At 66.6% G+C, this 27,169-nt stretch overlaps 5 protein-coding genes across 7 annotated transcripts; 4 read left to right on the top strand and 1 right to left on the bottom strand.

Annotated features, from left to right (window-relative positions):
* On the top strand, nucleotides 1-9,645 carry RORC (RAR related orphan receptor C). 2 transcript variants are annotated; one of them, XM_061359543.1, is made up of 10 exons: nucleotides 1-58; nucleotides 658-742; nucleotides 891-1,032; nucleotides 2,167-2,496; nucleotides 4,123-4,244; nucleotides 4,344-4,476; nucleotides 5,346-5,453; nucleotides 7,785-7,895; nucleotides 8,704-8,813; nucleotides 9,436-9,645. In XM_061359543.1, exons 3-10 carry the CDS (start codon nucleotides 1,020-1,022, stop codon nucleotides 9,592-9,594), a joined length of 1,086 nt encoding a protein of 361 aa, XP_061215527.1. In that variant the 5' UTR covers nucleotides 1-58; nucleotides 658-742; nucleotides 891-1,019; the 3' UTR covers nucleotides 9,595-9,645. The 2 variants fall into 2 exon arrangements, with proteins under 2 accessions (XP_061215527.1, XP_061215528.1); XM_061359544.1 differs by lacking the exon at nucleotides 1-58 and having other exon boundaries at nucleotides 684-742; nucleotides 908-1,032.
* A 678-nt stretch (nucleotides 9,646-10,323) lies between these two features.
* On the top strand, nucleotides 10,324-12,753 carry TDRKH (tudor and KH domain containing). The gene is made up of 10 exons (XM_061359664.1): nucleotides 10,324-10,467; nucleotides 10,554-10,660; nucleotides 10,752-10,941; nucleotides 11,061-11,200; nucleotides 11,281-11,551; nucleotides 11,643-11,809; nucleotides 11,887-12,059; nucleotides 12,139-12,203; nucleotides 12,277-12,428; nucleotides 12,502-12,753. The coding sequence occupies exons 1-10, from the start codon at nucleotides 10,344-10,346 to the stop codon at nucleotides 12,685-12,687; spliced, it is 1,575 nt and encodes a 524-aa protein (XP_061215648.1). The 5' UTR covers nucleotides 10,324-10,343; the 3' UTR covers nucleotides 12,688-12,753.
* A 254-nt stretch (nucleotides 12,754-13,007) lies between these two features.
* On the top strand, nucleotides 13,008-15,457 carry MRPL9 (mitochondrial ribosomal protein L9). Its single transcript, XM_061359545.1, has 7 exons — nucleotides 13,008-13,111; nucleotides 13,192-13,351; nucleotides 13,619-13,740; nucleotides 13,836-13,886; nucleotides 14,397-14,498; nucleotides 14,618-14,701; nucleotides 15,224-15,457. Exons 1-7 carry the CDS (start codon nucleotides 13,031-13,033, stop codon nucleotides 15,353-15,355), a joined length of 732 nt encoding a protein of 243 aa, XP_061215529.1. The 5' UTR covers nucleotides 13,008-13,030; the 3' UTR covers nucleotides 15,356-15,457.
* On the bottom strand, nucleotides 15,291-16,173 carry RIIAD1 (regulatory subunit of type II PKA R-subunit domain containing 1). The gene is made up of 4 exons (XM_061359547.1): nucleotides 16,045-16,173; nucleotides 15,884-15,960; nucleotides 15,658-15,704; nucleotides 15,291-15,454 (listed from the first exon to the last, which is right to left on the bottom strand). Exons 1-4 carry the CDS (start codon nucleotides 16,084-16,086, stop codon nucleotides 15,381-15,383), a joined length of 240 nt encoding a protein of 79 aa, XP_061215531.1. The 5' UTR covers nucleotides 16,087-16,173; the 3' UTR covers nucleotides 15,291-15,380.
* Nucleotides 16,174-16,728: 555 nt separating this feature from the next.
* On the top strand, nucleotides 16,729-27,168 carry CELF3 (CUGBP Elav-like family member 3). Of its 2 annotated transcripts, none has more exons than XM_061359542.1 (13): nucleotides 16,729-17,006; nucleotides 17,967-18,049; nucleotides 19,639-19,687; nucleotides 20,006-20,134; nucleotides 20,326-20,405; nucleotides 21,320-21,463; nucleotides 22,142-22,280; nucleotides 23,056-23,223; nucleotides 23,292-23,357; nucleotides 24,344-24,445; nucleotides 24,573-24,716; nucleotides 26,362-26,494; nucleotides 26,576-27,168. In XM_061359542.1, the coding sequence occupies exons 1-12, from the start codon at nucleotides 16,862-16,864 to the stop codon at nucleotides 26,487-26,489; spliced, it is 1,377 nt and encodes a 458-aa protein (XP_061215526.1). In that variant the 5' UTR covers nucleotides 16,729-16,861; the 3' UTR covers nucleotides 26,490-26,494; nucleotides 26,576-27,168. The 2 variants fall into 2 exon arrangements, with proteins under 2 accessions (XP_061215526.1, XP_061215524.1); XM_061359540.1 differs by having other exon boundaries at nucleotides 16,734-17,006; nucleotides 23,074-23,223.
* Nucleotide 27,169: the final 1 nt, after the last annotated feature.

The following is a 27,169-nucleotide window of genomic DNA, read 5'->3' as shown; positions in this document are numbered from 1 at the left end:
CCGACGGGAGAGCGCGGCCCCGCTCTTGGGCCTCGGGGGGGAGAGGAGCGAGAGCGGCTGCGGGTGCGGCTGCGGGTGCGGGTGCGTGCGGGGCCGAGCGCGGTGCAGGCGGACGGGACCTGCAGCGTCCCCAGCGCCAGGGACCCGCGGCTCCGGGGTCCCCGTCCCCACCGCCCCCGTTCCCGGGGCCTCCCCCCGCGGTCCCTGTCCCCGGGGCCGGGGCTGCGCCTTCCTGCGAGGTGGGGCCGTGCCCCAATTGCGGCTTCCCCGGCGCTCGCTGCCGCTGCGGTTTCGCAGCCCCCGGCGTCCGGTTCGGCCGAACCTGCACGGGGGCACCGGGGGGGCACCGGGGGGCACCGGGGGCACCGCGGCCCCGAGGCCCCGGGCACGCTCCTGGGAGGAGCCCATCGGTGATGAGCGGGGCCCCGGGTACCGACGGGGTCCTGGTGGGAACGGGGGTGGCAGATGTGGCCCCACCGCGGACACGTGAGCCCATAGGGTGCTGTGGATCTGTCACCCCCATAGGTGACACATGAGCCCATGCGGGACACACAGAGAGCACGGGTGGCACACGCGGGGCCTGTGGGTGCTATGGGGGGGGCTATAGGGTGCCATGGGGTGCCTATGGGTGCTCACAGCGTCCCTCCTTCCCGCAGCCCACATCGAGGTGATTCCCTGCAAGATCTGTGGGGACAAATCCTCGGGGATCCACTACGGCGTCATCACCTGTGAGGGCTGCAAGGTGGGACTGGGAGCTAGGGGGTGCTATGGGGTGCTATAGGGGTGCCATGGGGTGCTATGGGGTGCTATGGGGTGCCATGGGGTGCTATGGGGTGCTATAGGGGTGCCATGGGGTGCCATGGGGTGCCGTGTGCTGACCCCCGGTGCAGGGCTTCTTCCGGCGCAGCCAGCAGAGCAGCCTGAGCTACGCCTGCAGCCGGCAGCAGAACTGCCCCATTGACCGCGCCAGCCGCAACCGGTGCCAGCACTGCCGCCTGCAGAAGTGCCTGCGCCTCGGCATGTCCCGCGACGGTGGGTGCCCGCGGGGCCCCCTCGGGTGTCCCCATCCCCGGGTCCATGTCCCCATCCCCCTTGCCTGTCCTCATCCTGGCTGTGTGTCCCCATCCTGGGTCTGTGTCTCTATCCCTGGGTTCATGTCCCCATCCCCGGGTCCATGTCCCCATCCCCAGACCCATGTCTCCATCCCTGCTGCATGTCTCTATCACTGGGTCCATGTCCCCATCCCCCTTGCCTGTCCTCATCCTGGCTGTGTGTCCCCATCCCAGGTTCATGTCCCCATCCCCAGGTCCATGTCTCTGTCCCAGGGTCCTTGTCCTCATCCCGGGTCCATGTCTCTACCCCTGGGTCCATGTCCACATCTCATTTGCATTTCCCCATCCCAGGTCCATGTCCCCATCCTGGGTCTGTGTCTCTATCCCTGGGTTCATGTCCCCATCCCCGGGTCCATGTCCCCATCCCCAGACCCGTGTCTCCATCCCTGCTGCATGTCTCTATCCCTGGGTCCATGTCCCTATCCCTGGGTCCATGTCTCTATCCCTGGGTCCCTGTCTCTATCCCTGGGTCCATGTCTCTATCCCTGGGTCCATGTCTCTGTCCCTGGGTCCCTGTCTCTATCCCTGGGTCCATGTCCCTATCCCTGGGTCCATGTCTCTATCCCTGGGTCCATGTCCCTATCCCTGGGTCCCTGTCTCTATCCCTGGGTCCCTGTCTCTATCCCTGGGTCCATGTCTCTATCCCTGGGTCCATGTCCCTATCCCTGGGTCCCTGTCTCTATCCCTGGGTCCCTGTCTCTATCCCTGGGTCCATGTCTCTGTCCCTGGGTCCATGTCCCTATCCCTGGGTCCATGTCTCTGTCCCTGGGTCCCTGTCCCTATCCCCGGCTCCACGTCCCCACCCCAGCTCCACGTCCCCATCCCCACTGCGCATCCCCCAGCACCGCTCCCACCCGGTTGTGCCGCGGTGTCGCCGGGAGGCAGCCGAGCACCGGGGCTGCACCGGAGGAAGCGGCGGCAGCGCCGGCTGTGACCCACGCGTGCGGCCGGGAAGCTCCGGTGCCTGTGCAGGTCACGGGGCGCCGCCGGTCACGCACACGCGTGTGTCACGCTTGTGGCACGCGTGTCCCAGCGCCGCCACCCCCCCCTGCAGCCGTCAAGTTCGGCCGCATGTCCAAGACGCAGCGGGACCGGCTGCAGGCCGAGGTGCAGCAGCAGCTCCAGCAGCGGCAGCGGGCGGCAGAGGGGGCAGCGGGGGGGCTGCCGGGGCACCGGGGCCTGGCGCTCACCCCCACCGGCACCCGCCCCGGCGGCGCAGACGGCAGAGCCGGGACCATGGCACCGGTGGAGCCACGACCGATGGAGGGGAGCAAACGGGGCCTGGATGGGGATGGGGACAGACGCGGGCATGGGGACAGCTTCTACCCCCGCCCTGATGCTGGCACCGTCCTGGATCAACCCACGTCCTCCAGTGTGGAGATCGGTGAGTTCCTGGGTGCCCTGAGCCTGTGGGGATGCCTTTGGCACCCAGGGGTGCTCAGTGGTGGTGGGACCTGGCTCCATCACCCATGGGTGCTCAGTGGTGGTGGGACCTGGATCCATTGCCCATGGGTGCTCAGTGGTGGTGGGACCAGGCTCCATCACCCATGGGTGCTCAGTGGTGGTGGGACCAGGCTCCATCACCCATGGGTGCTCAGTGATGGTGGGACCTGGCTCCATCACCCATGGGTGCTCAGTGATGGTGGGACCCGGCTCCATCACCCATGGGTGCTCAGTGGTGGTGGGACCTGGTTCCATCACCCATGGGTGCTCAGTGGTGGTGGGACCTGGCTCCATCACCCATGGGTGCTCAGTGGTGGTGGGACCTGGTTCCATCACCCATAGGTGCTCAGTGATGGTGGGACCTGGCTCCATCACCCATGGGTGCTCAGTGATGGTGGGACCCGGCTCCATCACCCGTGGGTGCTCATTGGTGGTGGGACCCAGCTCCATCACCCATGGGTGCTCAGTGGTGGTGGGACCTGGTTCCATTACCCATAGATGCTCAGTGGTGGTGGTACTCGGCTCCATCACCCATGGGTGCTCAGTGGTGGTGGGACCTGGCTCCATCACTCATAGGTGCTCAGTGATGGTGGGACCTGGCTCCATCACCCATGGGTGCTCATTGGTGGTGGGACCCAGCTCCATCACCCATGGGTGCTCAGTGGTGGTGGGACCTGGTTCCATTACCCATAGGTGCTCAGTGGTGGTGGTACCCGGCTACATCACCCATGGGTGCTCAGTGGTGGTGGGACCTGGCTCCATCACTCATAGGTGCTCAGTGATGGTGGGACCCAGCTCCATCACCCAGGGGTGCTCAGTGGTGGTGGGACCTGGCTCCATCACCCATAGGTGCTCAGTGGTGGTGGGACCTGGCTCCATCACCCATAGGTGCTCAGTGGTGGTGGGAGCCGGCTCCATCACCCATAGGTGCTCAGTGGTGGTGGGACCTGTCTCCATCACATAGGGGTGCTCATTGGTGGTGGGACCTGGCTCCATCACCCATGGGTGCTCAGTGGTGGTGGGACCTGGCTCCATCACTCATAGGTGCTCAGTGATGGTGGGACCTGGCTCGATCACCCACGGGTGCTCATTGGCGGTGGGATCAGGCTCCATCACCCATGGGTGCTCAGTGGTGGTGGGACCCGGCTCCATCACCCATAGGTGCTCATTGGTGGTGGGACCTGGCTCCATCACCCATGGGTGCTCATTGGTGGTGGGACCCGGCTCCATCACCCATGGGTGCTCAGTGGTGGTGGGACCTGGCTCCATGACCCATGGGTGCTCATTGGTGGTGGGACCCGGCTCCATCACCCATGGGTGCTCAGTGGTGGTGGGACCTGGCTCCATCACCCATGGGTGCTCATTGGTGGTGGGACCTGGCACCATCATCCATAGGTGCTCAGTGATGGTGGGACCTGGCTCCATCACCCATGGGTGCTCAGTGGTGGTGGGACCCGGCTCCATCACCCATGGGTGCTCATTGGTGGTGGGAACAGGCTCCATCACCCATGGGTGCTCATTGGTGGTGGGACCCAGCTCCACCACCCATAGGTGCTGTCACCCACAGAGCAGCTCACCCAGAACGTGCTCAAGTCCTACCACGAGACGTGCCATCTCCGTGCCGAGGACCTGCAGCGCCGGCGCTGGGACACCTTCTCCCGCGAGGAGATCTCCGCCTACCAGAAGAAGGTGAGGCCGCCGCGGTTGGGGACACGGCAGCCCTGGGGCACCCATGGGTGCCGGGCGCTGCGGGGTGTGTTTGGGGTGGGGATGATGCCGGTCCTGCAGCCGATGGAGGAGATGTGGCAGCGCTGCGCCGTGCGCATCACTGAAGCCATCCAGCACGTGGTGGAGTTCGCCAAGCGCCTGCGCGGCTTCAGGGAGCTCTGCCAGAACGACCAGATCGTGCTCCTTAAAGCGGGTATGGGGTGACCGGGTCCCATCATGGGGGTGATGCTCCCATGGGTCCCATCATGGGGGTGATGCTCCCATGGGTCTCATCGTGGGGGTGGTGCTCCCATGGGTTCCATCATGAGGGTGATGCTCCCATGGGCCCCATCATGGGGGTGATGCTCCCATGGGCCCCATCATGGGGGTGATGCTCCCATGGGTTCCATCATGGGGGTGATGCTCCCATGAGTCCCATCATGAGGGTGATGCTCCCATGCGTCCCATCATGAGGGTGATGCTCCGATGCGTCCCATCATGGGGGTGATGCTCCCATGCGTCCCATCATGAGGGTGATGCTCCCATTGGTCCCATCATGGGGGTGATGCTCCCATGGGTCCCATCATGGGGGTGATGCTCCCATGCGTCCCATCATGGGGGTGATGCTCCCATGGGTTCCATCACGAGGGTGATGCTCCGATGCATCCCATCATGAGGGTGATGCTCCCATGCGTCCCATCATGGGGGTGATGCTCCCATGGGTTCCATCACGAGGGTGATGCTCCGATGCATCCCATCATGGGGGTGATGCTCCCATGGGTTCCATCATGAGGGTGATGCTCCCATGGGTCCCATCATGGGGGTGGTGCTCCCATGGGTCCCATTATGGGCATGATGGTCCCATGGGCCTCATCGGAGAGGTGATAGTACTGGGGGTCCCATCATGTGGGTGATGGTCCGGAGGTCCCATCATGGGGGGTGGTGCTTCCATGGGACCCATCATGGGGGTGATGCTCCCATGGGTCCCAGTGGGTAGGTGCCAGTCCCAGGGGTCCCATCACGGGGGTGATGCTCCCATGGGTCCCACTGGTCGGTGCCGTTCCACTCCCAGTGTCCCCACAGGCGCCATGGAGGTGGTGCTGGTGCGCATGTGCCGCGCCTTCAACGCCGACAACCGGACCGTGTTCTTCGAGGGCAAGTACGCCGGTGCCGAGCTCTTCCGGTCGCTGGGTAGGGCTGGGGACACGGGGGGACACGGTGTGTGTGTGGGGATGGATGGGGGGGACACGGTGTGTGTGTGGGGATGGACACAGGGGACACGGTGTGTGTGTGGGGATGGACACGGGGGACACGGTGTGTGTGTGGGGATGGATGGGGGGGACACGGTGTGTGTGTGGGGATGGATGGGGGGGACACGGTGTGTGTGTGGGGATGGACACAGGGGACACGGTGTGTGTGTGGGGATGGATGGGGGGGGGGACACGGTGTGTGTGTGGGGATGGATGGGGGGGGGGACACGGTGTGTGTGTGGGGATGGACACAGGGGACACAGTGTGTGTGTGGGGATGGATGGGGGGGGACACGGTGTGTGTGTGCGATGGACACAGGGGACACGGTGTGTGTGTGGGGATGGATGGGGGGGGGGACACGGTGTGTGTGTGGGGATGGACACAGGGGGACACGGTGTGTGTGTGGGGATGGACACGGGGGGACACGGTGTGTGTGTGGGGATGGACACAGGGGGACACGGTGTGTGTGTGGGGATGGACACAGGGGACACGGTGTGTGACAGTGGGGATGGACACAGCGGGACACGGTGTGTGTGTGGGGATGGATGGGTGGACACAGGGGACACGGTGTGTGCGTGGGGATGGACACGGCGGGGACACGGTGTGTGTGTGGGGATGGATGGGGGGGGACACGGTGTGTGTGTGGGGATGGACACAGACACGGTGTGTGTGTGGGGATGGACACAAGACACGGTGTGTGTGTGGGGATGGATGGACACAGGGGGGGGACACGGTGTGTGTGTGGGGATGGATGGGGGGGGGGACACGGTGTGTGTGTGGGGATGGACACGGGGGGGGACACGGTGTGTGTGTGGGGGGATGGACACAGGGGGACACGGTGTGTGTGTGGGGATGGATGGGGGGGGGGACACGGTGTGTGTGTGGGGATGGATGGGGGGGGACACGGTGTGTGTGTGGGGATGGACACAAGGGCACACAGTGTGTGTGTGGGGATGGACACAAGGGACACGGTGTGTGTGTGGGGATGGACACAAGGGGACACGGTGTGTGTGTGGGGATGGACACAAGGGCACACAGTGTGTGTGTGGGGATGGATGGGGGGGACACGGTGTGTGTGTGGGGATGGACACGGGGGGACACGGTGTGTGTGTGGGGATGGATGGGGGGGACACGGTGTGTGTGTGGGGATGGATGGGGGGGACACGGTGTGTGTGTGGGGATGGACACGGGGGGACACGGTGTGTGTGTGGGGATGGACACAGGGGGACACGGTGTGTGTGTGGGGATGGATGGGGGGGACACGGTGTGTGTGTGGGGATGGACACAGGGGACACGGTGTGTGTGTGGGGATGGACACAAGGGGACACGGTGTGTGTGTGGGGATGGACACAGGGGACACGGTGTGTGCGTGGGGATGGACACAGGGGACACGGTGTGTGCGTGGGGATGGACACAGCGGGACACGGTGTGTGTGTGGGGATGGATGGGGGGGACACGGTGTGTGTGTGGGGATGGACACAGGGGACACGGTGTGTGTGTGGGGATGGATGGGGGGGACACGGTGTGTGTGTGGGGATGGACACAAGGGGGACACGGTGTGTGTGTGGGGATGGACACAAGGGGACACGGTGTGTGTGTGGGGATGGACACGGGGGGACACGGTGTGTGTGTGGGGATGGATGGGGGGGGGGACACGGTGTGTGCGTGGGGATGGACACAGGGGGGACACGGTGTGTGTGTGGGGATGGATGGGGGGGGGGACACGGTGTGTGTGTGGGGATGGATGGGGGGGACACGGTCTGTGTGTGGGGATGGACACAAGGGCACACAGTGTGTGTGTGGGGATGGATGGGGGGGACACGGTGTGTGTGTGGGGATGGACACGGGGGGACACGGTGTGTGTGTGGGGGATGGATGGGGGGGGACACGGTGTGTGCGTGGGGATGGACACAAGGGGGCACGGTGTGTGTGTGGGGATGGATGGAGGGGACACGGTGTGTGCGTGGGGATGGACACAGGGGGACACGGTGTGTGTGTGGGGATGGACGACACGGTGTGTGTGTGGGGATGGATGGGGGGGGACACGGTCTGTGTGTGGGGATGGACACAGGGGGGCACACGGTGTGTGTGTGGGGATGGATGGGGGGGGGGACACGGTCTGTGTGTGGGGATGGACACAGGGGGGACACGGTGTGTGTGTGGGGATGGACACGGGGGGACACGGTGTGTGTGTGGGGATGGATGGGGGGGACACGGTGTGTGTGTGGGGATGGACACGGGGGGCACACGCAGTGACCAGGGCTCCCCCCAGGCTGCCATGAGCTCATCGGCTCCATCTTCGACTTCGCCCAGAGCCTCTGTGCTCTGCAGTGCTCGGAGCCCGAGGTCGCCTTCCTCAGCGCCCTCGTCCTCGTCAATGCCAGTGAGGACCCCCCCTGCCTCAGTTCCCCCCAACCCAGCCCAATGGGAACCCAGCAGGGTTGTCCCTAAACCGGTGCAGGGTGTCCTGGGGTATCCCTGCTGTGTCCCACTCCATCCCCACCCGTGTCCCATCCTGCCATGGTCCCATCTCCATCTCACCCTCATCCTGTCCTGGTCCCCATCCCTGTCCCTGTCCTGTACCAATCCTGTCCCTCTGTCAGTCCCAACACTGTCTGCATCCCTGTCCCCATCCCAACCCTGTCGCAATCCATTTCCCCATGCCAGTCTTATCCCATCCTGTCCCATCCCTGTATCCATCACTGCCCTGTTCCAGTCCTCATCCCATCCTACCCTCTCCCTGTCCCAATCTCATTGTGTTCTTGTCCCCATCCCTGTCCTCTTTCTATGCCACCCCATCCCAACCCCTTCCCATCATCCCCTCCCAATCCCACCCCATCCCTGTCCTCCTCCTATCACACCCCATCCCAACCCCATCCCATCCCATCATCCCAATCCCACCCCATCCCTGTCCTCCTCCTATCCGACCCCATCCCAACCCCTTCCCATCATCCCCTCCCAATCCCACCCCATCCCTGTCCTCCTCCTATCCGACCCCATCCCAACCCCTTCCCATCATCCCAATCCCACCCCATCCCTGTCCTCCTCCTATCTCACCCCATCCCAACCCCATCCCATCCCATCATCCCAATCCCACCCCATCCCTGTCCTCCTCCTATCCCACCCCATCCCAACCCCTTCCCATCCCACCCCATCCCTGTCCCCCCCCAACCCCCCGGTGTCCCCCCCAGGCCGCCCGTGGCTGCAGGAGCCGGTGAAGGTGTCGCGGCTGCGGTGCCGCCTGGAACTTGCCTTCCAGCTGCTGCTGCGCCGCACGCGGCGCGAGGGGCTCCTGGACAGGGTGAGCCATGGGGCAGGGGGTGGGGGGGACATGGGGCTGAGAGCGGGGTGACACGTGTGAACATGTGAGAACATGTGTGTTCCCTGCACGCATGTGAGAGAACATGCATGGTCCCTGTGCACACATGTGAGAACATGTGTGTTCCGTGCATGCGCGTGTGAGAACACACGTGTTCCCTGTGCACATGTGTGAGAACACGCTTGTTCCCTGCGCGCATGTGTGAGAACACACATGGTCCCTCTGCGCACGTGTGAGAACACGCATGGTCCCTGTGCTGTGCACATGTGTGAGAACACGCATGGTCCCTCTGTGCACGTGAGAACATGTGTGTTCCGTGCATGCACGTGTGAGAACAGGTGTGTTCCCTGCACACATGTGTGAGAACACGCATGGTCCCTGTGCACATGTGTGAAAACACACGTTCCCTGCACGCACATGAGAACACACATCCCAGTGCGCACGTGTGAGAACATGCATGGTCCCTGTGCATATGTGTGAGAACATGCATGTTCCCTGTGCGCATGTGTGAGAACACGCATGTTCCCTCCGTGCACATGAGAACACGCGTGTTCCCTCCACGCACATGTGAGAACACGCGTGTCACGTGTCTCATTGCATGCAGCTGCCGCCGCAGGGCCGCCTGCGGGCGCTGTGCTCGCAGCACATGGAGCAGCTCCAGGCCCTGCGCCGCCGCCATCCCCCGGCTCTGCTCGACGCCTTCCCCCCGCTCTACCGGGAGCTCTTCGCTGGGGAGGCTGAAGGCACCGGTGCCGCACGATGAACCCCGGCACCGCACCGGGAGCCGGCACCGCACCGGGCCCACACCCGCGGTGCTGCCATGGGGAGATGAACCGGGGAATAAAGGGATTTATAACGGGGTTTACGTGCCCGGTGTGTCCGTACGGCGGCGCTGGAGGGTGGGCACCAGGACCCCGCGTCCACCCCGCGTGGGGCATTGTGGGACGGGGCAGACCCGGCCGTCACTCGGGTGGGTCCGAGCCGCCCTGCTGCTCGTTCGCTGATTGGCTCCAGCCGGCAGCCGCGCGGAGCGGATTGGCTGCTTTATTCCCAGGCAGGTGCTGTACCCCGCCCCTTCGCCCCTCTCTTCCCACCCTCTCGTGTGGGAGCCCGCCCGCGGATTGGCCACCGGCTCTCTACGGCAGCGATTGGTGGGGCGGGGGAGGAGCTGGGTGGTGATTGGGCAGCCGCTGGAGGGGGCGGGGCTGGCGGCGGCAGGGCGCGTGAGGCGACGGCAGCGGTGGCGGTGCGAGGGGCGACGGGGCCGGGACAGGAGTAGGGGCCAGGGCCAGGGCCGGAACGGGAACGGGGACGGGGACGGGGAGGGGGACGGGGACGAGGACGGGGACCGGGACCGGGACCGGGACCGGGACCGGGACCGGGACCGGGACCGGAGCAGAAGAGGCGGCCGCATCGGCTCTATCCCGCTCCGCAGGTGCCCTGAGGCCCGCCCCAGGAGCCGCAGCAGCTGCCCCGGCTGCGGCCTAGCAGAGCCTCTGCCCCCGCAGGGGGATGGCGGCGGTGCGGGGCTACTGGAGCAGCCTGCATCCGCTGCAGAAGGTCGCCGTGCTGCTGGGGCTCCCGGCCGGCACCACCGTGCTCTACATCCTGTACCGCCGGTACCGGGAGAGCCGAGGTGGGTGCTGCAGCATTGGAGGGAGCGGGGTCAGAGCCGCTGTGGGGGAGCTGCTTCACCTTCCCTTGTGCTGTTGGTGCCCGCAGAGGAGCATGAGACCTTCGTAGGGGACGAGGAGCTGGAAATGGAGATGCGGGTGCCCAGCGCCGCCCTCAAGGCCATCATCGGCCGGAAGGGAGCCACCATCCGGAAGGTGCGTGGTGCTGGGGGCAGCCGGGGCAGGCCCAGCTCACTGCGAGCCCCAGTGAACAGCAGCCGGGGTTGGGGGGGGGGACACCCCGCAGCTGCGGCAGGAGACGGGAGCTCGCATCGAAGTGGAGGAAGAGGAGGAGGGCGAGGAGGCGGCGCTGCGCATCTCAGGCTCGCCGGTCCAAGTGTGCCGGATGAAAGCCGCCGTGCACCAGATCGTGGCGGAGAGCACGCCGGTGGCAGAGCGGCTCTACGTGCCGCGGAGAGCCGTCGGCAGGATTATTGGTACTGCGGCCCCCTGCGTGCCAGGCCCTGTTCTGCGGTGCTCTCAGTGCCGTCAGGAGCACTGGCTCCTGTGTTGAGCCCCATCTGCTTCAGCGTCCCTGGGGCTCTGTGGCCTGCAGGTTGTGGAGGGGAGACGGTGCGGGGCATCTGCCGCAGCTCGGGGGCACGGGTGCTTTGTGAGCGGGAGGCCGACACCAGCCTCTGCCCCATGAGGGGCATCCAGCTCTCGGGGACGCGGAAGGAGGTGGAGGCCGCTAAGGTGAGCAGGAGCAGGGAGGGGTCAGGCAGCACCGAACTCCACCCTCCCTGAACCTCCAACGTCTCCTCTTTGCCCATAAGAAACTCATCCTGGAGAAGCTGATGGAAGACAATGCGCTCCGGATGGAGCTGGCGCAGGCGGCGGTGGCGCGGTGCCAGCGCAAGGCACTGCTGGGCAGCCGCCGGGAGCTGGAGCCGCTGCCCAATGGGGCACCAGAGCACAGGGAGGAGCAGGAGGGCTTGCCCTGGGGTGAAGATTTGCTCAGCTTGATGCCCTCTGAGGAGGTGGTGGAGCAGGAGGCTGAGAGCGAGGAGCTGGAGGAGCCCAGTGTCCCCATGCCCAAATTTGAGGGTAAGAGAAGCACGAGGCATTCCAATGGGGTTTGCCCCCGTGTCCTGGGGTCAGGGCCACTCCCAGGGTGCTCCCTGCGCCCCTTCCGCAGTTCCCAGCCCTGATTTTGCCTTCGATGCCGACGAACACCTCGAGGTTTACGTCTCAGCCGCCGAAAGCCCCGACCGGTTCTGGATGCAGCTGGTGGGGCAGCGCAGTCTGCAGCTGGACAAGCTGATGGCCAAGATGCGCCTGTACTACCAGCACCACAGCACCACGGTGAGCCCCACGTGTTGTTCTCCCCACACCTCCCATTGCTGCCCCTGTGTCCTGCCACCGTCCCTGTGTCCCCGCAGGCAGTGCTCTCCGATGTGCAGCCCGGTGACATCGTGGCCGCTCCTTTTGCCGCTGATGGCAACTGGTACCGCGCGCGTGTGGTGGGCCTGCAGGACAACGGCAACCTGGGCCTGCACTACGCGGACTTCGGGGACAGCGGCGAGGCCCCTCGCCAGGCACTGTGTGCCCTGCGGTGAGTGCTATGTGCCGGTGCTGGCTCTGGTGCTGTGGGTACCACATGCCACCCTCACGCAGCATTTCCCTCCTGCCAGGAGCGACTTCCTGAGCCTGCCATTCCAGGCTGTGGAGTGCGGCCTGGCTGGTGTTGTGCCTGCTGGTGAGTGGGGAACAGGGTACAGGGGGGTCCGGTGTGTCCTGGTGCTGAGCCGCAGGGCCTCGCCTGCCCACAGGTGCCGATTGGGAGCCGGCGGCACTCGACGCCTTCGCAGAGCTCTCGCACTGTGCCATGTGGGAGCCGCTGCTCGCCCGCATCGTCAGCTACGGTCCAACAGCGCCGTGCCCGCGGCCCCGCGTCCAGCTCTTTGCCATGCACGGCGGTGTGGTGAGCCCCAGGCCCTGTCCCGCTCCGGCCGGGCCCCTCCGCCCGCCCTGAGCCAGCGCTTCTCTCGGTGCAGAGCCTGGATGTAGGCACCGAGCTGGTGCGGTTGGGCCATGCCATGCCCCAGCTCTGCCATGGAGAGGAGGAGGAGGAACAGCAGCAAGCCCCGGTGCCACCGGTGAGCGCCAGCGGAGCTGCGGAGCCCGAGGAGCCCAAACCTGCTCCCGTCCCCCCGTGCCCTGCGCAGGGGATGGCAGCGTGACGCTGAGAGCTCCCGGTGCCGCTGTGCTGGCACAGCCGTTACCGGTCGCGTTCTCCCTGGTCCCCGTGGGACACTTCCCCGTGGCCCGGTTGTTGGCGCGGGGGGGGAGCAGCACCACTCGTTCAATAAACCGGAATGTTCTGCAGCACCCGGCCGCCTCCTCTGGGCACTGCAAGGGGTTCAACCGGTACCGGAGGAGGTGGTGGTTTGGGGGGTGCGCAATGGGATCAGGCGCTCTCCGGGCACCCCCAGTGGGGTCCTTGAGCAGCAGCGGCGACCTCTGCGCAGGCGCGCAACCGCCGCGGGGGTCCTTCGCTGCTCTGGGAGCGGGACGGGCGCAGCCATGTTGGTCCCGGGAGCGGCGGGAGCCTGCGGGTTCTTGGTGCGGGCGGCGAGCCGGGCCCTGAGCCTGAGCCACGGCCGGGTGAGTGCGGCACCGGGAGCGGGGGGTAGGAGGGGGGAGCCGGCCCCGCAGCCGCGGTGCTCACGGCCCGCCCCGCACAGGGCACGGTGGTGGTGGAGCGCTGGTGGCAGGTCCCGTTGAGCAAGGAGGGGCGGCCGCCCCGCGCGAACCTGCGGCGGCACCGCGTGTACCGGCTGGTGGAGGACACCAAGCACCTGCCCAAGGGCGAGCTGGAGCTCATTCTCACCCGCGCTGTGGAGGGTACGGCCCGACCACCCCGTTGATCCCGTTCTCCTTGAGGTCCCTTTCCCACCGTGCGGTGGCGGCGGGGTTCGTCCCTGCTAGGGTGCGCCGTGGTTTGGGGTTACAGAGCCCCGAAAATGGGCGTTTGGGGGCGTTTTGACTCGGGTTTTTTATTGTAAACTACGTTTACGTGGACCCGAGGGGTTGGGGGGGATGCAGGGGGATATTGTGGCCCGTTGGGGCTGCCCCGCTCCGTCCCACCCCATCCCACCCCCTGTCCCGCAGGCCTGGGCAGGCGGGGGGACCTGGTCAGCGTGAAGAAGCACTTGGGTCGGAACAAGCTGCTGCCGCAGGGACTGGCCGTGTACGCGTCGCCGGAGAACAGGAAGATGTTTGAGGAGGAGAAGGTTCGGTGGCACCGGGGCCTGGCGGGAGGCTTCGCGGTGCCGGGAGAGCCAGGTCCGTGCCGGTGGCATCCTCAGTCCTCCCTTTCCCCTCGCAGCTGCACCAGGAAGGGAAGGTGGAAGTGCAACAAACCCAGAGCGGGGAGAGGGTGAGTGCGGCGGCACTGACTGCTCAGAGCCCTGTCCCTGCTCCCCGACCCCTTCCTCCTGCCCCCCGACCCCTTCTTCCTGCCCCCAACCCCTTCTTCCTGCCCCCAACCCCTTCTTCCTACCCCTAACCCCTTCTTCCTGCCCCCAACCCCTTCTTCCTGCCCCCAACCCTTCTTCCTGCCCCCCAACCCCTTCTTCCTGCCCCCCGACCCCTTCCTCCTGCCCCCCGACCCCTTCTTCCTGCCCCCCACCTTCCTGCCCCCCGACCCCTTCCTCCTGCCCCCACCCTTTTCCCCCCGACCCCTTCCTCCTGCCCCCCGACCCCTTCCTCCTGCCCCCGACCCCTTCCTCCTGCCCCCCGACCCCTTCCTCCTGCCCCCCGACCCCTTCCTCCTGCCCCCCGACCCCTTCCTCCTGCCCCCCGACCCCTTCCTCCTGCCCCCCGACCCCTTCCTCCTGCCCCCTGACCCCTTCTTCCTGCCCCCCGACCCCTTCCCCCTGCTCTGCAGACCATCAGGTTCCTCAAGAGCTGCCGCCTCGAGGTGGGCATGAAGAACAACGTCAAGTGGGAGCTCAACAACGAGATCGTGGCTCGGCACTTCCTCAAAAACGTGAGTGCCTCTCGGCACCGCTGCCTGGAGCCGGCTCCGTGCTGGCAGCCCCCGGGGTGAGGCCGGGAAGGGTTCCCCCATGCTCCGGCTGCTCCTCAGGGTCTCCTCTCCCTCCTCAGCTGCGGGTTTTCGTCCCGCCCCACGCGCTGAAGCTGCCGGAGGAGCCCATCACCCGGTGGGGCGAGTACTGGTGCGATGTGACGGTGAGCTGGTCCCCTCTGCGTCCTCCCCATCCTGTTCCCAGTTCAGCCCCACAGCCTTGTCCCCCTTTTGGGCCCCTCCCCATGCCAGCTCTCCCACCTGAATCCAAGGAACCCGGAGCCTCAGGTGTGAGGAAGAGAATGACTGTATTAAAAACACCCCAAAACCAGAGAGAACACCCCAAAACCAGAGAAAACACCCCAATCCCCACACCCCACGTGCCCTCTGAATGATGCCATTTGCCCTCCATCCTTCCTGGCCCCCCCCCGGTTGCAGAGACCGCTCTGAATTACCCCAATGACTCCAAATCCAGGTCATCACTGCCTGGTGCCAGGGTCCAGGGACTTCACTTCTATGTGTGGGAAAGGGAAGGGCGAGGACAACCTGGTTCCAATTCCTGGCTTCCATCCCACTTCAGTCCTGCTCATCCCCTGTGTTCCCCTCCTCCTTCCCACCAACCAGCCCCCAGTGTGGTTTTGGGATGGTGCCCGTGCCGTGACCCCCGTGCCGTTGCGGTGCCGCAGGTGAACGGGCTGGACACGGTGCGGGTGCCCATGTCGGTGGTGCAGTTCCTGCGGCCCAAGACCAAGCGCTACAAGCACTGGCTGGCGCAGCACCAGGCGCGGCTGGCGGCACGCAGGGAGGAGCAGCTCTGAGCCCAGGTCCGGGGGAGGGGGGGGCTCAGGGCGCTGCTCCCCGGGCCCTCCCCAGCTCCTCCTGGATCCGTTTCGGCAGCTCCGGGTGTGTGAAATACGCTGAGGGGTTGGGGGGCAGGGGGTGAGCGGGGGTACAGCCCCCCCCCCCCACTGCTCCTTTATCCCATGGGGACCCCTTCTGCTGCTCCCCACTATTGTGGGGCACCCCCTTTGCCCCATGGGGACCATCCCACCCCTGTGGGACCCCCTCGGTGCTTTCCACACTGTGGGGTCCCCCCCAGCCCATGAGGGCTCCCCCTCACCTGCAGCAAACCCCAGGACATCATCCGGCCGCTGGAGCAGCACCTCCCTGCAGGGGAAGTGTGGGGGGGTGTCACAGTGGGTTTTGGGGGGAAAAGGGTCCGTTTTGGTGTTGTTTCCCACGTGGAAAGCGGTTTTATCGGGTAACGATTGGGATTTTCCACACTGATCCCGGTGTTCTGGTGCAGTTGATGGGGGGGTGCGGGGGGGGGGGAGGCCGTGTCTCACCTGAGGAAGCCCCTCAGCAGCAGCGCCACAGCCGGGTGTGCCCGAAGGTACCGCTCGGCGCTCAGGCGGAGCGAGGGCTGCGGGGGGGAGGCGGTCAGGAGTGGGGTTCCCCGGACGGGACCCCCGGAACCCCTCCGCTCCCCCTCAGCCCCCGCCGGTACCTGGGGAGGCCGCGGCGGCGGCGGTAACGGCGGCGGCGCCATCTTGGCGGAGCGGCCCGTCGCTATGGCAACGGGAGGACGGGGGGGGCGGCGACGGTTTGCGCTCAGCACCCAGGACAGCGCCGTGGGCGGGGCCACGCGAGGCCACGCCTCCCCGTGTGAACACTCCCGTGCGTGTGCGCGCACGGCGGGCACGAGCACGCACGCGCAGCACCGCGCACGCACAACCCCCCCCCCGCACACAGCCCCCCCTCCCCAACCTCCACCCCAGCCGAGCCCCGGGGCGAGGCGGTGCCGGTGCCCGTTCCCGGTGCGCGTTCCCGGTGCCCAGCAGCGGGTCCCGGTCGCTGGGGTCCGTTGCCGGTGCCCATTCCCGGTGCCCGATCCGCAGCGCCCCGTGGCCGGTTCCGTTTTCCCGGTAACGGCTCCCGGTGCCGCTCCGGGGAGGCTCCGACCGGGGAAGAAAAGCGGCGGGAGCGGGGCCGGGACCCGCCGGGGCCGCCATGGGCCGTGCCGGGCGCTGACCGCCCCCCTCGCCGGTACCGAGCATCCCCCGGTGGTGCCGGCGGGGCGGGCGCTGTTCCCCCCCTTCCCCGGTCCCGGGCTCGGTGCCGCCGCCCGGGAGGCTCCGCCGGGACCCGTCGGGACCCGCCCCCCGGGCAGCGCTGCCCCCGCCCCGCCGCGCCCCGTCCCCGGCGCCGAGCCGAGCCCCGGGGCCGCCTCGTCCCTTTGTGTGCGCCGCGACCGGGCACCGGCGGGAGCGATCCCGGGAGCCGCAGCGAGCGCCCCGGGGCCCGGCCCCCCCCCGGCGGCCCCCATGAAGGAGCCCGACGCCATCAAACTCTTCGTGGGGCAGATCCCGCGGCACCTGGAGGAGAAGGACCTGAAACCGATCTTCGAGCAGTTCGGCAAGATCTACGAGCTGACCGTCATCAAGGACAAGTACACCGGGATGCACAAAGGTACCGGGAACCGGGACTGGGAACGGGGAACACCGGCGTGGCCCTGGGTGATGGAGAGCTGGGCGCAGGCCTTGGGAATGGCACCAGGAACAGCTCCCGGTACTGGGAACAGCCTCGTGTGCGGCCCTCGGTACCGAGAACGGCTCCGGGTACCGGGCACAGCCTCGGGAATGGCTCCCCATGCCGGCAACAGCCCCCGCCGTTAGGGACAGCCCCATAGAGAGCCCCAGGCGCAGCCCCACATATGGCTCAACCTACAGCCCCACATACAGCCGGGAACAACCCCCAGCACCAGGAACAGCTCCCCATCGAGCCTCCAGTACCAGGAACAGCCCCAGCACTGGGAACAGCCCAATTACAGCCCCACATCCAGCCCCCGGTACCCAGCACAGCCCCACATACGCGCTCAGGAGGCCCTGAGCATCACCCTCAGCTCATCCTACAGCCGCAGGCCCAGGGTACAGCCCCATGTACAGCCGCAGGCCTGGGGTACACCTGAGCTGGGTGTCAGGGTGTGTGTGGGGCTGTTGGGTGGATCAGGGTGTACGTGGCATTCGCGTGGCTGGGGGTGCTGGGGCTGTTGTGGCAGCAGAAGCCGTGCGGGTGTTGGGTGGAGGGGTTGCGGCCGGGTGTTGCGTGGGTGCTCTGGGGGTGTTGTGTGGGTGCTGGGTGATGGTGGGGGGGGTTCTGTGGCAGTGATGGTGCCACAGCCATGGGGTGCTGGGGGCTCTGTGCTCTCCACCCAACCCCAGCACCTACAACAAGCGTGGGGAGGCTGAGACCAGCGCAGGCCTGAGGCCGGGTGATGGGCACCCAGGCAGCGGAAACGGGGTTTTGGGGTGCCTGGCCTCAAAATGGGCATTGTGGATGCTATGGTGGGGGGGGGAGTTGTGGGTGCTTTTGGGGGGAATCTGGGGGTCCCGCACCACCTCCATCGCCCCTATTACCCCCCCCCCCCAGGATGCGCTTTCCTGACCTACTGTGCCCGAGAGTCGGCCCTGAAGGCGCAGAGTGCTCTGCACGAGCAGAAAACCCTCCCGGGGGTGAGTGGGGGCGCGGGGACCCCCCCAGGACACCGGGAATACCCGTGGGATAGCGGGACCCCCCTACCCTGTGACACAACCCCCCTCTCCATAGGGCTCCTATCACCCACCCTGGGGAGCCCCTGGGACCCCGCCTTTGGAGGGGGGGTACCCCCAAACATCAGCCGGGGGGGGGGTTACAAACAGGGGTGGGCACTAACCAAGGCCTGGCACTAAGGGGGCACCAGGCCAATTGAGATAACAAAGCTGGGGAGGGGGGGGATACCCTGGGTGACTGGGTGCCCCCCACCCTCCACTGCAGCTGGGTGCTGGGAGGGGGGGGGGGTCCCCAAAAGCCAGCTCCCCCCCTCCCAACCAATGGGTGGCAGAGGCCTCATTGGAGGGGCGGGTCCCCGCTATGGGGGCAGTGTGGGGCTTCCTATGCATGGAGCAAGGGGGGGGGGTCCAAGCCCCGCCAGCCCCGGGGGGGGGATTTGGCTTCGCTGGGATAATCCGGGGATTTGGGAGCTGTAAATCCCGGGGGGGGATTTGCTGGGGGGGGGGGGGAACACACACACGATGGGGGATTAGGGGCGGCCCCAACACTTTCCCCCCCCCCAGCACCGCATGGGGCTGGGGGTGCGAGTACGACCCCCCCCGCACCCCCAGGCCGCGGGGTGGGGGGGTGATGCTGGGGGGATCCCCGGGGTAATTTGGGTGTTGGGTGCCTGCTGCCCCCCCCCCCCCCGTGTGTGTGTGCGCGGCCCCCACAGCCCGCTCGGGGCTGATCCCAGCCCAGGGGGGATTAGGGGGGGATTAATGCCCCCCCCCAGCTCCGGGGGGGCATTTCCAGCACCATCTGCACCGGAGGGGGGGGGCTGGAGCCACCTTCGCTTTCAGAGGGGGAATGGGGCCACCTGGGGTCAGCGGGGCTGAAATCGACCCCCCCATATTCCACCCCTTATTCCTTCTCCCCATAGTCCCCCTGTATCTTCACCCTATATCCCCCCCCTGCATCCCGCTCCCCACCCCCAAATCCCGGGAGGGGGGGGAGGGGCGGGGTCACGGCAGGTCGGGGGGGGGGGTCCCTCCCCTCCCCCCCCAATCTCCATTCCCCCCCTTTCGACCCCCCCCCATCCCCGTCATTGTTTATAGCGAGCGCTGATGATGTCAGCGGCGTTGCCGGGCAACGGGGATGGGTAAATTGGGGATGAGTGGGCGGTTGCCATGGAGCATATTCTGCCGTTGCCATGGTTACCGGGCATCTGCGCCCCCCCCACCCCCCCGGTCTCCTGGGGTTACGGGGCTGGGGGGGGGGCGGGGGGTGGGTTCGTCCCCCCCCCTAATTGGGGGGGGGGGAGTCGGGTGCTCATTAACGCATAATTTGGGCCCCTCAGGCCCCCCCCATGGCGGTCGCCGCGGCAGCTGTTGCTGGGCAACGGGATGCAAGGCCGGGGTTGCCATAGCGACGGGAGCATCTTTGGGGTGCGGGGGGGTGGCTCCGTGCACCTCTCGCCTTGTGGGGGTGTCCGGCCGAACCCCAGGGACCCCACGGGGGGTTCCGGGTTCCGGGGGCGGGGTCCCCTTATCCTAACTCTGCCCCCCCCCAGATGAACCGGCCCATCCAGGTGAAGCCAGCGGACAGTGAGAGCCGAGGAGGTACCGCCCCCCCCAACCCCGCACCCCCCATGGCCCCTCCCAACCCCCAGGACCTCCCCCCGGACACCCCCCCCGCTCCCATTCATCCCTATCCCCACAGGGGTGTCCCCATCCCAGGGTCTGTCTGTCCCCAGAGGGGTGTCCCCATCCATGGCCTTGGGGTGGCACCCCCATTCCTTGGCATCCCAGCCCATCCCGGTGTCCCCACATCCCCATCTCTGGGTCCCAGCCCATCCCCGTGTCCTCTGGGCGGGGGGGGGGGCCCGTCGCGGGGTGTGTGTTTGGGGGTGCCCCCGTGCCACCCCCCCGTCCCCGCAGAGGACCGCAAGCTCTTCGTGGGGATGCTGAGCAAGCAGCAGGCGGACGAGGACGTGCGCAAGATGTTCGAGCCCTTCGGCACCATCGACGAGTGCACGGTGCTGCGCGGGCCCGACGGCACCAGCAAAGGTGGGGGGCACCCCAGGGCTGGGGGGGGCTCAGGGGGCTCTGGGGGGTGTGGAGGAGGGGATCCAGGGGGGGCTGGAGAGGGGTCAAGGGAGGCCATGGGGTGATGGGGGCTTAGGGCGGTGATGCCCTGGTCCCCATGGGGGGGGGGGGGTGTTCTTTGGGGGTGCTGATCCCCATCCCCCCCCCCCAAGGCTGCGCCTTCGTCAAGTTCCAGAGCCATGCGGAGGCTCAGGCCGCCATCGCCGCCCTGCACGGGAGCCGCACCCTGCCGGTGAGACGGGAACTGGGCACCCAGCACCAGCACACAACACCCAGCATCCAGCACCAGCACCCAACACCCAACACCCAGCACCAGCACCCAACACCCAGCATCCAGTACCAGCACCAGTACCAGCACCCAATATGCAGCACCCAACACCCAGCACCAGCACCCAACAACCAGCACCCAACACCCAGCACCCAACACCCAGCACCCAACACCCAGCACCCAGCACCCAGCACCCAACACCCAGCACCCAACACCCAGCATCAGCACCCAACATCCAGCATCAGCACCCAACATCCAGCACCCAACACCCAGCATCAGCACCCAACATCCAGCATCAGCACCCAACACCCAGCACCCAACACCCAGCATCAGCACCCAACATCCAGCATCAGCACCCAACACCCAGCACCCAACACCCAACACCCAGCACCCAACATCCAGCACCAGCACCCAACATCCAGAACCCAACACCCAGCACCAGTATCCAATACCCAGCACCCCAATACCCAGCACCCAGCACTCAGCACCTCAGCACCCAATACCCAGCACCCAACACCCAATAGCCAGCACCCAACACTCAGCACCCCCAGCAGCAGCTCCACCGCTGCCCACACCACCATCCCCTTCACCATCATCGTCCCACCATCGTTCCCAGCATCACCACCACCATCATCCCCATCATTACCCTCCCCACCATCATCACCCTCAACACCATCATTCCCTTCACCACCATCCCCTTCACCATCACTGTCCCCTTCACCACCATCATCATCCTTGTCACCGTTATCATCCCCACCACCATCCCCTTCACCCCTCACCATCATCCCCATCATTATCCCCCCCCATCTCCATCCCCCTCTTCACCCCGCTGCCATCCCGGTCCCCGCTGCACCCCGTGACCCCGCACCCCCTCGCAGGGAGCCTCCTCCAGCCTGGTGGTGAAGTTTGCCGACACGGAGAAGGAGCGGGGCCTGCGGCGGATGCAGCAGGTCGCCAGCCAGCTGGGCATGTTCAGCCCCATCGCCCTCCAGTTCGGGGCCTACAGCGCCTACACGCAGGCGGTAGGGTGGGCATGGGGTCAGGGGGGGTGTTGGACACACAGGGGTCCAGGGTGAGACCACTGGGGGGGTGGGTGTCTGGTGATGGGCACTGGGAGGTGATAAAGCACCTGATCATGGATATGGGCACTGGGTGATGGGTGTCGGGGTGATGGATACTGGGAGGTGATGGACCCCGTGGTCCTGGATGGGATCATTGGGTGATGGGTGTTGGGGTGATGGATACTGGGAGGTGATGGACCCCGTGGTCCAGGATGGGATCTTTGGGTGATGGGTGTTGGAGTGATGGGTACTAGGAGGTGATGGACCCCGTGGTCCAGGATAGGGTCGTTGGGTGATGGGTGTTGGAGTGATGGATACTGGGAGGTGATGGACCCTGTGGTCCTGGATGGGGTCGTTGGGTGATGGGTGTTGGAGTGATGGATACTGGGAGGTGATGGACCCCATGGTCCTGGATGGGGCTTTTGGGTACTGGGAGGTGATGGTCCCCATGGTTGAGGATCGAGTTGTTGAGTGATGGATACTGGGAGGTGATGGACGCCACAGCCCTGGATGGGGTTGTTGGGTGATGTCTGCCCATGGGGCACCGGACCCTTTGGGCTGTCCCATGCTGGGGTTGGGGGTCACCGCTCCAGGGGGTCCCTGGTGGCTGGTACCCGAATCCAGGCGCTGTCCCCACAGCTGATGCAGCAGCAGGCGGCCCTGGTGGCTGCCCACTCGGCCTACCTCAGCCCCATGGCCACCATGGCCGTCCAGATGCAGCACATGGGCACAGTCAACCCCAACGGGCTCATCGCCACCCCCCTGCCCCCCTCCTCAGGTAGGTGCCACTGGGCATGGGAGGGATGGGGATGAGGACATGGGGGTCCCAGGAACGGGGGACACCAGGGATGGGGACGTGGGGCTCCCCTGGTGATGTCTGGGGGTGGGGAATGTGGTGGGGTGGCATTTGGAGATGGGGACGTAAGAGTGGCACCAGGGATGGGGATGAGGGCAATGGGGCAGGGATGGGGGAACTGGGGATGGGGGGCGCTGGGCATGGGGGCACTGGGGACAGGGCACGGTGGCACCGGGGGTGGGGACACTGGGGATGGAGGCACTGGGTACAGGGCACAGCAGCACTGGGGATGGTGGTACCAGGGATGGGGGCACTGGGAACAGGGCACAGCAGCACCGGGGATGGTGGTAATGGGAACAGGGCACAGCAGCACCGGGGCTGGGGGCACTGGGGATGGTGGTACTGGGATGGTGGCACTGGGGATGGGGGCACTGGGGATGGTGGTACCGGGGATGGGGGCCCTGGGACCAGGGCACAGCAGCACTGGGGATAGTGGTACCGGGGATGGGGGCACTGGGTACAGGACATAGCAGCACTGGGGATCATGGCACTGGGGATGGGGGCACTGGGACCAGGGCACAGCAGCACTGGGGATGGTGGTACCGGGGATGGGGGCCCTGGGAGCAGGGCACAGCAGCACCGGGGATGGGGGCACGGGGACCAGGGCACAGCAGCACCGGGGATGCTGGTACTGGGGATGGGGGCCCTGGGCACAGCAGCCCCGGGTCTGGGGCACGCTGCAGGATGCTGGGGTCAGGCCGCGCTGTGCCCGCAGGTACCAGCACGCCCCCGGCCATGGCCGCCACCCCGGTCCCCGCCATCGCGGCCCCGCTCAGCGTCAACGGCTACAGCCCGGTACCGGCGCAGCCCGCGGGGCCCCCGGCGCCCGAGGCCGTGTTCGCCGGGGGGGTCCCCCCCTTCCCAGGTGCCCGCAGCCCCCCCCCACCCCCTCCTCCCCTCCCGACCCCCCCCTAACGGCGCCTCTGCCCCCAGCCCAGAGCCCCGCGGCCCCCGGAGACCCCCTGCAGCAGGCGTACGCCGGCATGGGGCACTACACAGGTCTGTGGGGCAACGGGGGCAGGGGGGGCAATGGGGGGCAGTGGGGGGACTGGGGGGCAATGGGGCGATGGGGGCATTGCATGACACTGGGGGGCTTAGGGGCAATGGGGCAATGGGGGGCATTGAGGGGACTGGGGGGCAATGGGGCGATGGGGGCATTGCATGACACTGGGGGGCTTAGGGGCAATGGGGGCATTGCATGGCATTGGGGGGACTGAGGGGCAATGGGGCAATGGGGGGCATTGGGGGAACTGGGGAGCAATGGGGGCATTGCATGGCACTGGGGGGCTGAGGGGCAATGGGGGCATTGCATGGCATTGGGGGGACTGAGGGGCAGTGGGGCAATGGGGGGCATTGCGGGGACTGGGGGGCAATGGGGCAATGGGGGCATTGCATGGCACTGGGGGGCTGAGGGGCAATGGGGCAATGGGGGGCATTGGGGGACTGGGGGGGGGCATTGCATGGCACTGGGGGGACTGAGGGGCAATGGGGGCATTTCATGGCATTGGGGGGGACTGTGGGGCATTGGGAGGGCACTGAATGGCACTGGTGGGTACTGGGCAGCAATGGGAACCACTGGTGGGTACTAGGGAGATCATTGTGTGGCACTGTGGGTACTGGGGGATATTGGGGGGCACTGAATGGCCCTGGGAGGGCACTGGGGGGCACTGAATGGCACTGAATGGCAACGGGGGGGGCGCGGGGAGGGCACTGGAGGGGCACTGAGTAGCGTTGGGAGGCACTGGGAGGGCACTGAATGGAACTGGGGGGCACTGGGTTATACTGGGAGGGCACTGGGAGGGCACTGGGGGGCACTGGGAGGGTACTGGGGGCAGTGGGGGGGGCAGTGGGAGGGCACTGAATGGCACTGGAAGGGTACTGGGTTATACTGGGAGGGCACTGGGAGGGCACTGGGGGGCACTGTGGGTAATGGGGAGCACTGGGGGTCACTGTCAGCACTGACCAGTCCTACCCCCCCCCCCCAGCCGCCTACCCAGCAGCCTATGGGCTGGTGAGCCCGGCCTTCGCCCCCCCGGGGCCCCTGCTCGCTCCCCCGCCCCCCCCGCAGCAGCAGCAGCAGCGAGAAGGTGAGAGCAGCCTTGACCCCCCCCCCCCCGCACCCCAAAACCCCCTCCCCAGGGACCCCCCTCGGGTGCTGGGCTCAGGGGGGTCCGCAGCCCCCCCGTGCCCCCCGTGACGCCGCTCCCTCCGCAGGCCCCGAGGGCTGTAACATCTTCATCTACCACCTGCCCCAGGAGTTCGCCGACACCGAGATCCTGCAGATGTTCCTGCCCTTCGGCAACGTCATCTCCGCCAAGGTCTTCGTGGACCGCGCCACCAACCAGAGCAAGTGCTTCGGTGGGGACACAGGGACCGGGGCACTGCGGTGGGGACACTGGGATGGGGACATAGGGATGGGGACACCGGGACCGGGGCACTGCAATGGGGACACAGGGATGGGGACATGGGGATGGGAACACAGGGACCGGGGCACCACGATGGGGACACTGGGATGGGGACACAGGGATGGGGACACCGGGACCGGGCCACTGCGATGGGGACACCAGGACTGGGGCACCACGATGGGGACATGGGGGTGGGGACATGGGGGTGGGGACACCGGGACTGGGGCACCGCAGTGGGGACACGGGGATGGGGACACAGGGACCGGGGCACCGCGGTGGGGACACTGGGATGGGGACATGGGGATGGGGACACCAGGACCAGGGCACCGTGATGGGGACACTGGGATGGGGACACCAGGATGGGGACACCAGGACCGGGACACCAGGACCGGGACATCGGGGTGGGGACACAGGGATAGGAACATGGGGTTGGGGACATGGGAATGGGACACTGGGATGGGGACACCAGGACTGGGGCACCACGATGGGGACACTGCAATGGGGACACAGGGGTGGGGACATGGGGATGGGGACACAGGGATGGGGACACCAGGACTGGGGCACCACGATGGGGACATAGGGATGGGGACATGGGGATGGGGACACCGGGATGGGGACACTGCAATGGGAACACCGGGATGGGGACACCAGGACTGGGGCACCATGATGGGGACACAGGGATGGGAACACGGGGATGGGGACACCAGAATGGGGACATGGGGTTGGGGACATAGAGATATGATGATGGGAACACATGGGGTAGGAGCACTGGGGTGAGGACACTGAGGATGGGGACACAGGGATGGGGACACAGGGATGGGGACACCGGGATGGGGACACCGGGATGGGGACATGGGGTTGGGGACATAAGGATATGATGATGGGAACACATGGGGTAGGAGCATTGGGGTGAGGACACTGGGGATGGGGACACTGGGACGGGGACATGGAGTTGGGGACATAGGAATATGATGATGATAACACATGGGGTAGGAGCACTGGGGTGAGGACACTGGGGATGGGGACACAGGGATGGGGACACAGGGATTGAGATACTTGGGGATGGGAACAGCAGGGATGGGGATTTTGGGATGGGGAGACCAGGATGGGGACACTGGGACAGGGATTCTGGGATGGGGACACTGGGAAGGGGACACCAGGAATGGGGACACCAGTGGTAGGGCCTTTGGGATGGGACATAAGCATAGGAACGGGGGACAGGGACATGGGGATCAGGATGTGATGATGCAAACACATGGGATAGGAGCATTGGGATGAGGACACTGAGGATGAGGACACGGGGATGGGGACACAAGGATTGAGACACTGGGGGATGAGAACACCAGGGATGGGGATTTTGGGATGGGGAGACCAGGATGGGGACACTGGGATGGGGATATGGGGACTGGACCACTTGGGGATGGGAACACCAGGGATAGGGATGCTGGGATTGGAAGACCAGGGCAGGGATGCTGGATGGTGACACCGAGATGGGGACACCGGGATGGGGACACTGGGGATGGACCCAGGGCTGGGGACCCCCCTCTCGGCCCCATCCCTGATGTCCCCATCGCTGTCCCCATCCCCGATCCCCGCAGGCTTTGTGAGCTTTGACAACCCGGCGAGCGCCCAGGCCGCCATCCAGGCCATGAACGGCTTCCAGATCGGGATGAAGCGCCTCAAGGTGCAGCTCAAGAGGCCCAAAGATGCCAACCGGCCGTACTGAGCCTGGTGAGGACCCCCCCCCCCCCCGGGGCACCCCCTGCCCACCCCAGCCCTTCTAATACCCCCATTTCTCCCCCCCCACCCCAGGTCCGGAGGCTCTGGAGCAGCACCTTTGGGTGCCTCCCTATTGCAGAGCAGCCCCCATCTCCCCCCCCCCCAACAAAGTGGTGCCCGCAGGGGGCTCAGTCCTGCTGGGGGGGGGACACAGACCCCCACACGCTCAGGAAGGATGGACCCCCCCTCCAGGACCGATCCGGACCCCCCAGTCCAGGCAGGGCTGGGTGGGCCCTGGGTGCCAGCACCCACCAGCACCCAGGTCCAACCTGCCCTGGGGGGGCACCCACCCTCTCTCCCCTTCACCCCAGGACCCCCCCACTCTCCACAGGGCCCTGCCCCCCCCCCCCGGGGGGCCCTGCTTGGAGCTTTTCTCTCACCAAACAGGACCAAAACCAGCTCCAGGCTGGAGAGGGGGGATCCTGATGGGGGGGGCACACGCTGTGGTTGGGGGGTCTCGGCCCCAGCACCCTCCCAGGGTCTGGGGGGGCCATGCTAGGGTGCAACGGGACCCCCCAGCACACACTCACACACACACACACACACACACTCACTGCCACCCTGCTTCACCCCTCAACACCCCCAAACCTGCCTCAGTTCCACCCCCCCCCCCCCAAACTCATCCAT

Source organism: Neopsephotus bourkii, unplaced genomic scaffold (genome assembly GCF_033783945.1).
Source record: "Neopsephotus bourkii isolate Nb327-2 ecotype Australia unplaced genomic scaffold, CSIRO-AGI_Nbou_v1 NB_989, whole genome shotgun sequence".
In the NCBI taxonomy this organism is placed as follows: Eukaryota; Metazoa; Chordata; class Aves; order Psittaciformes; family Psittacidae; genus Neopsephotus; species Neopsephotus bourkii.
The sequence above is the reverse complement of the archived record's forward strand: the minus strand, read 5'-3'. Positions and strand labels throughout refer to the sequence as shown.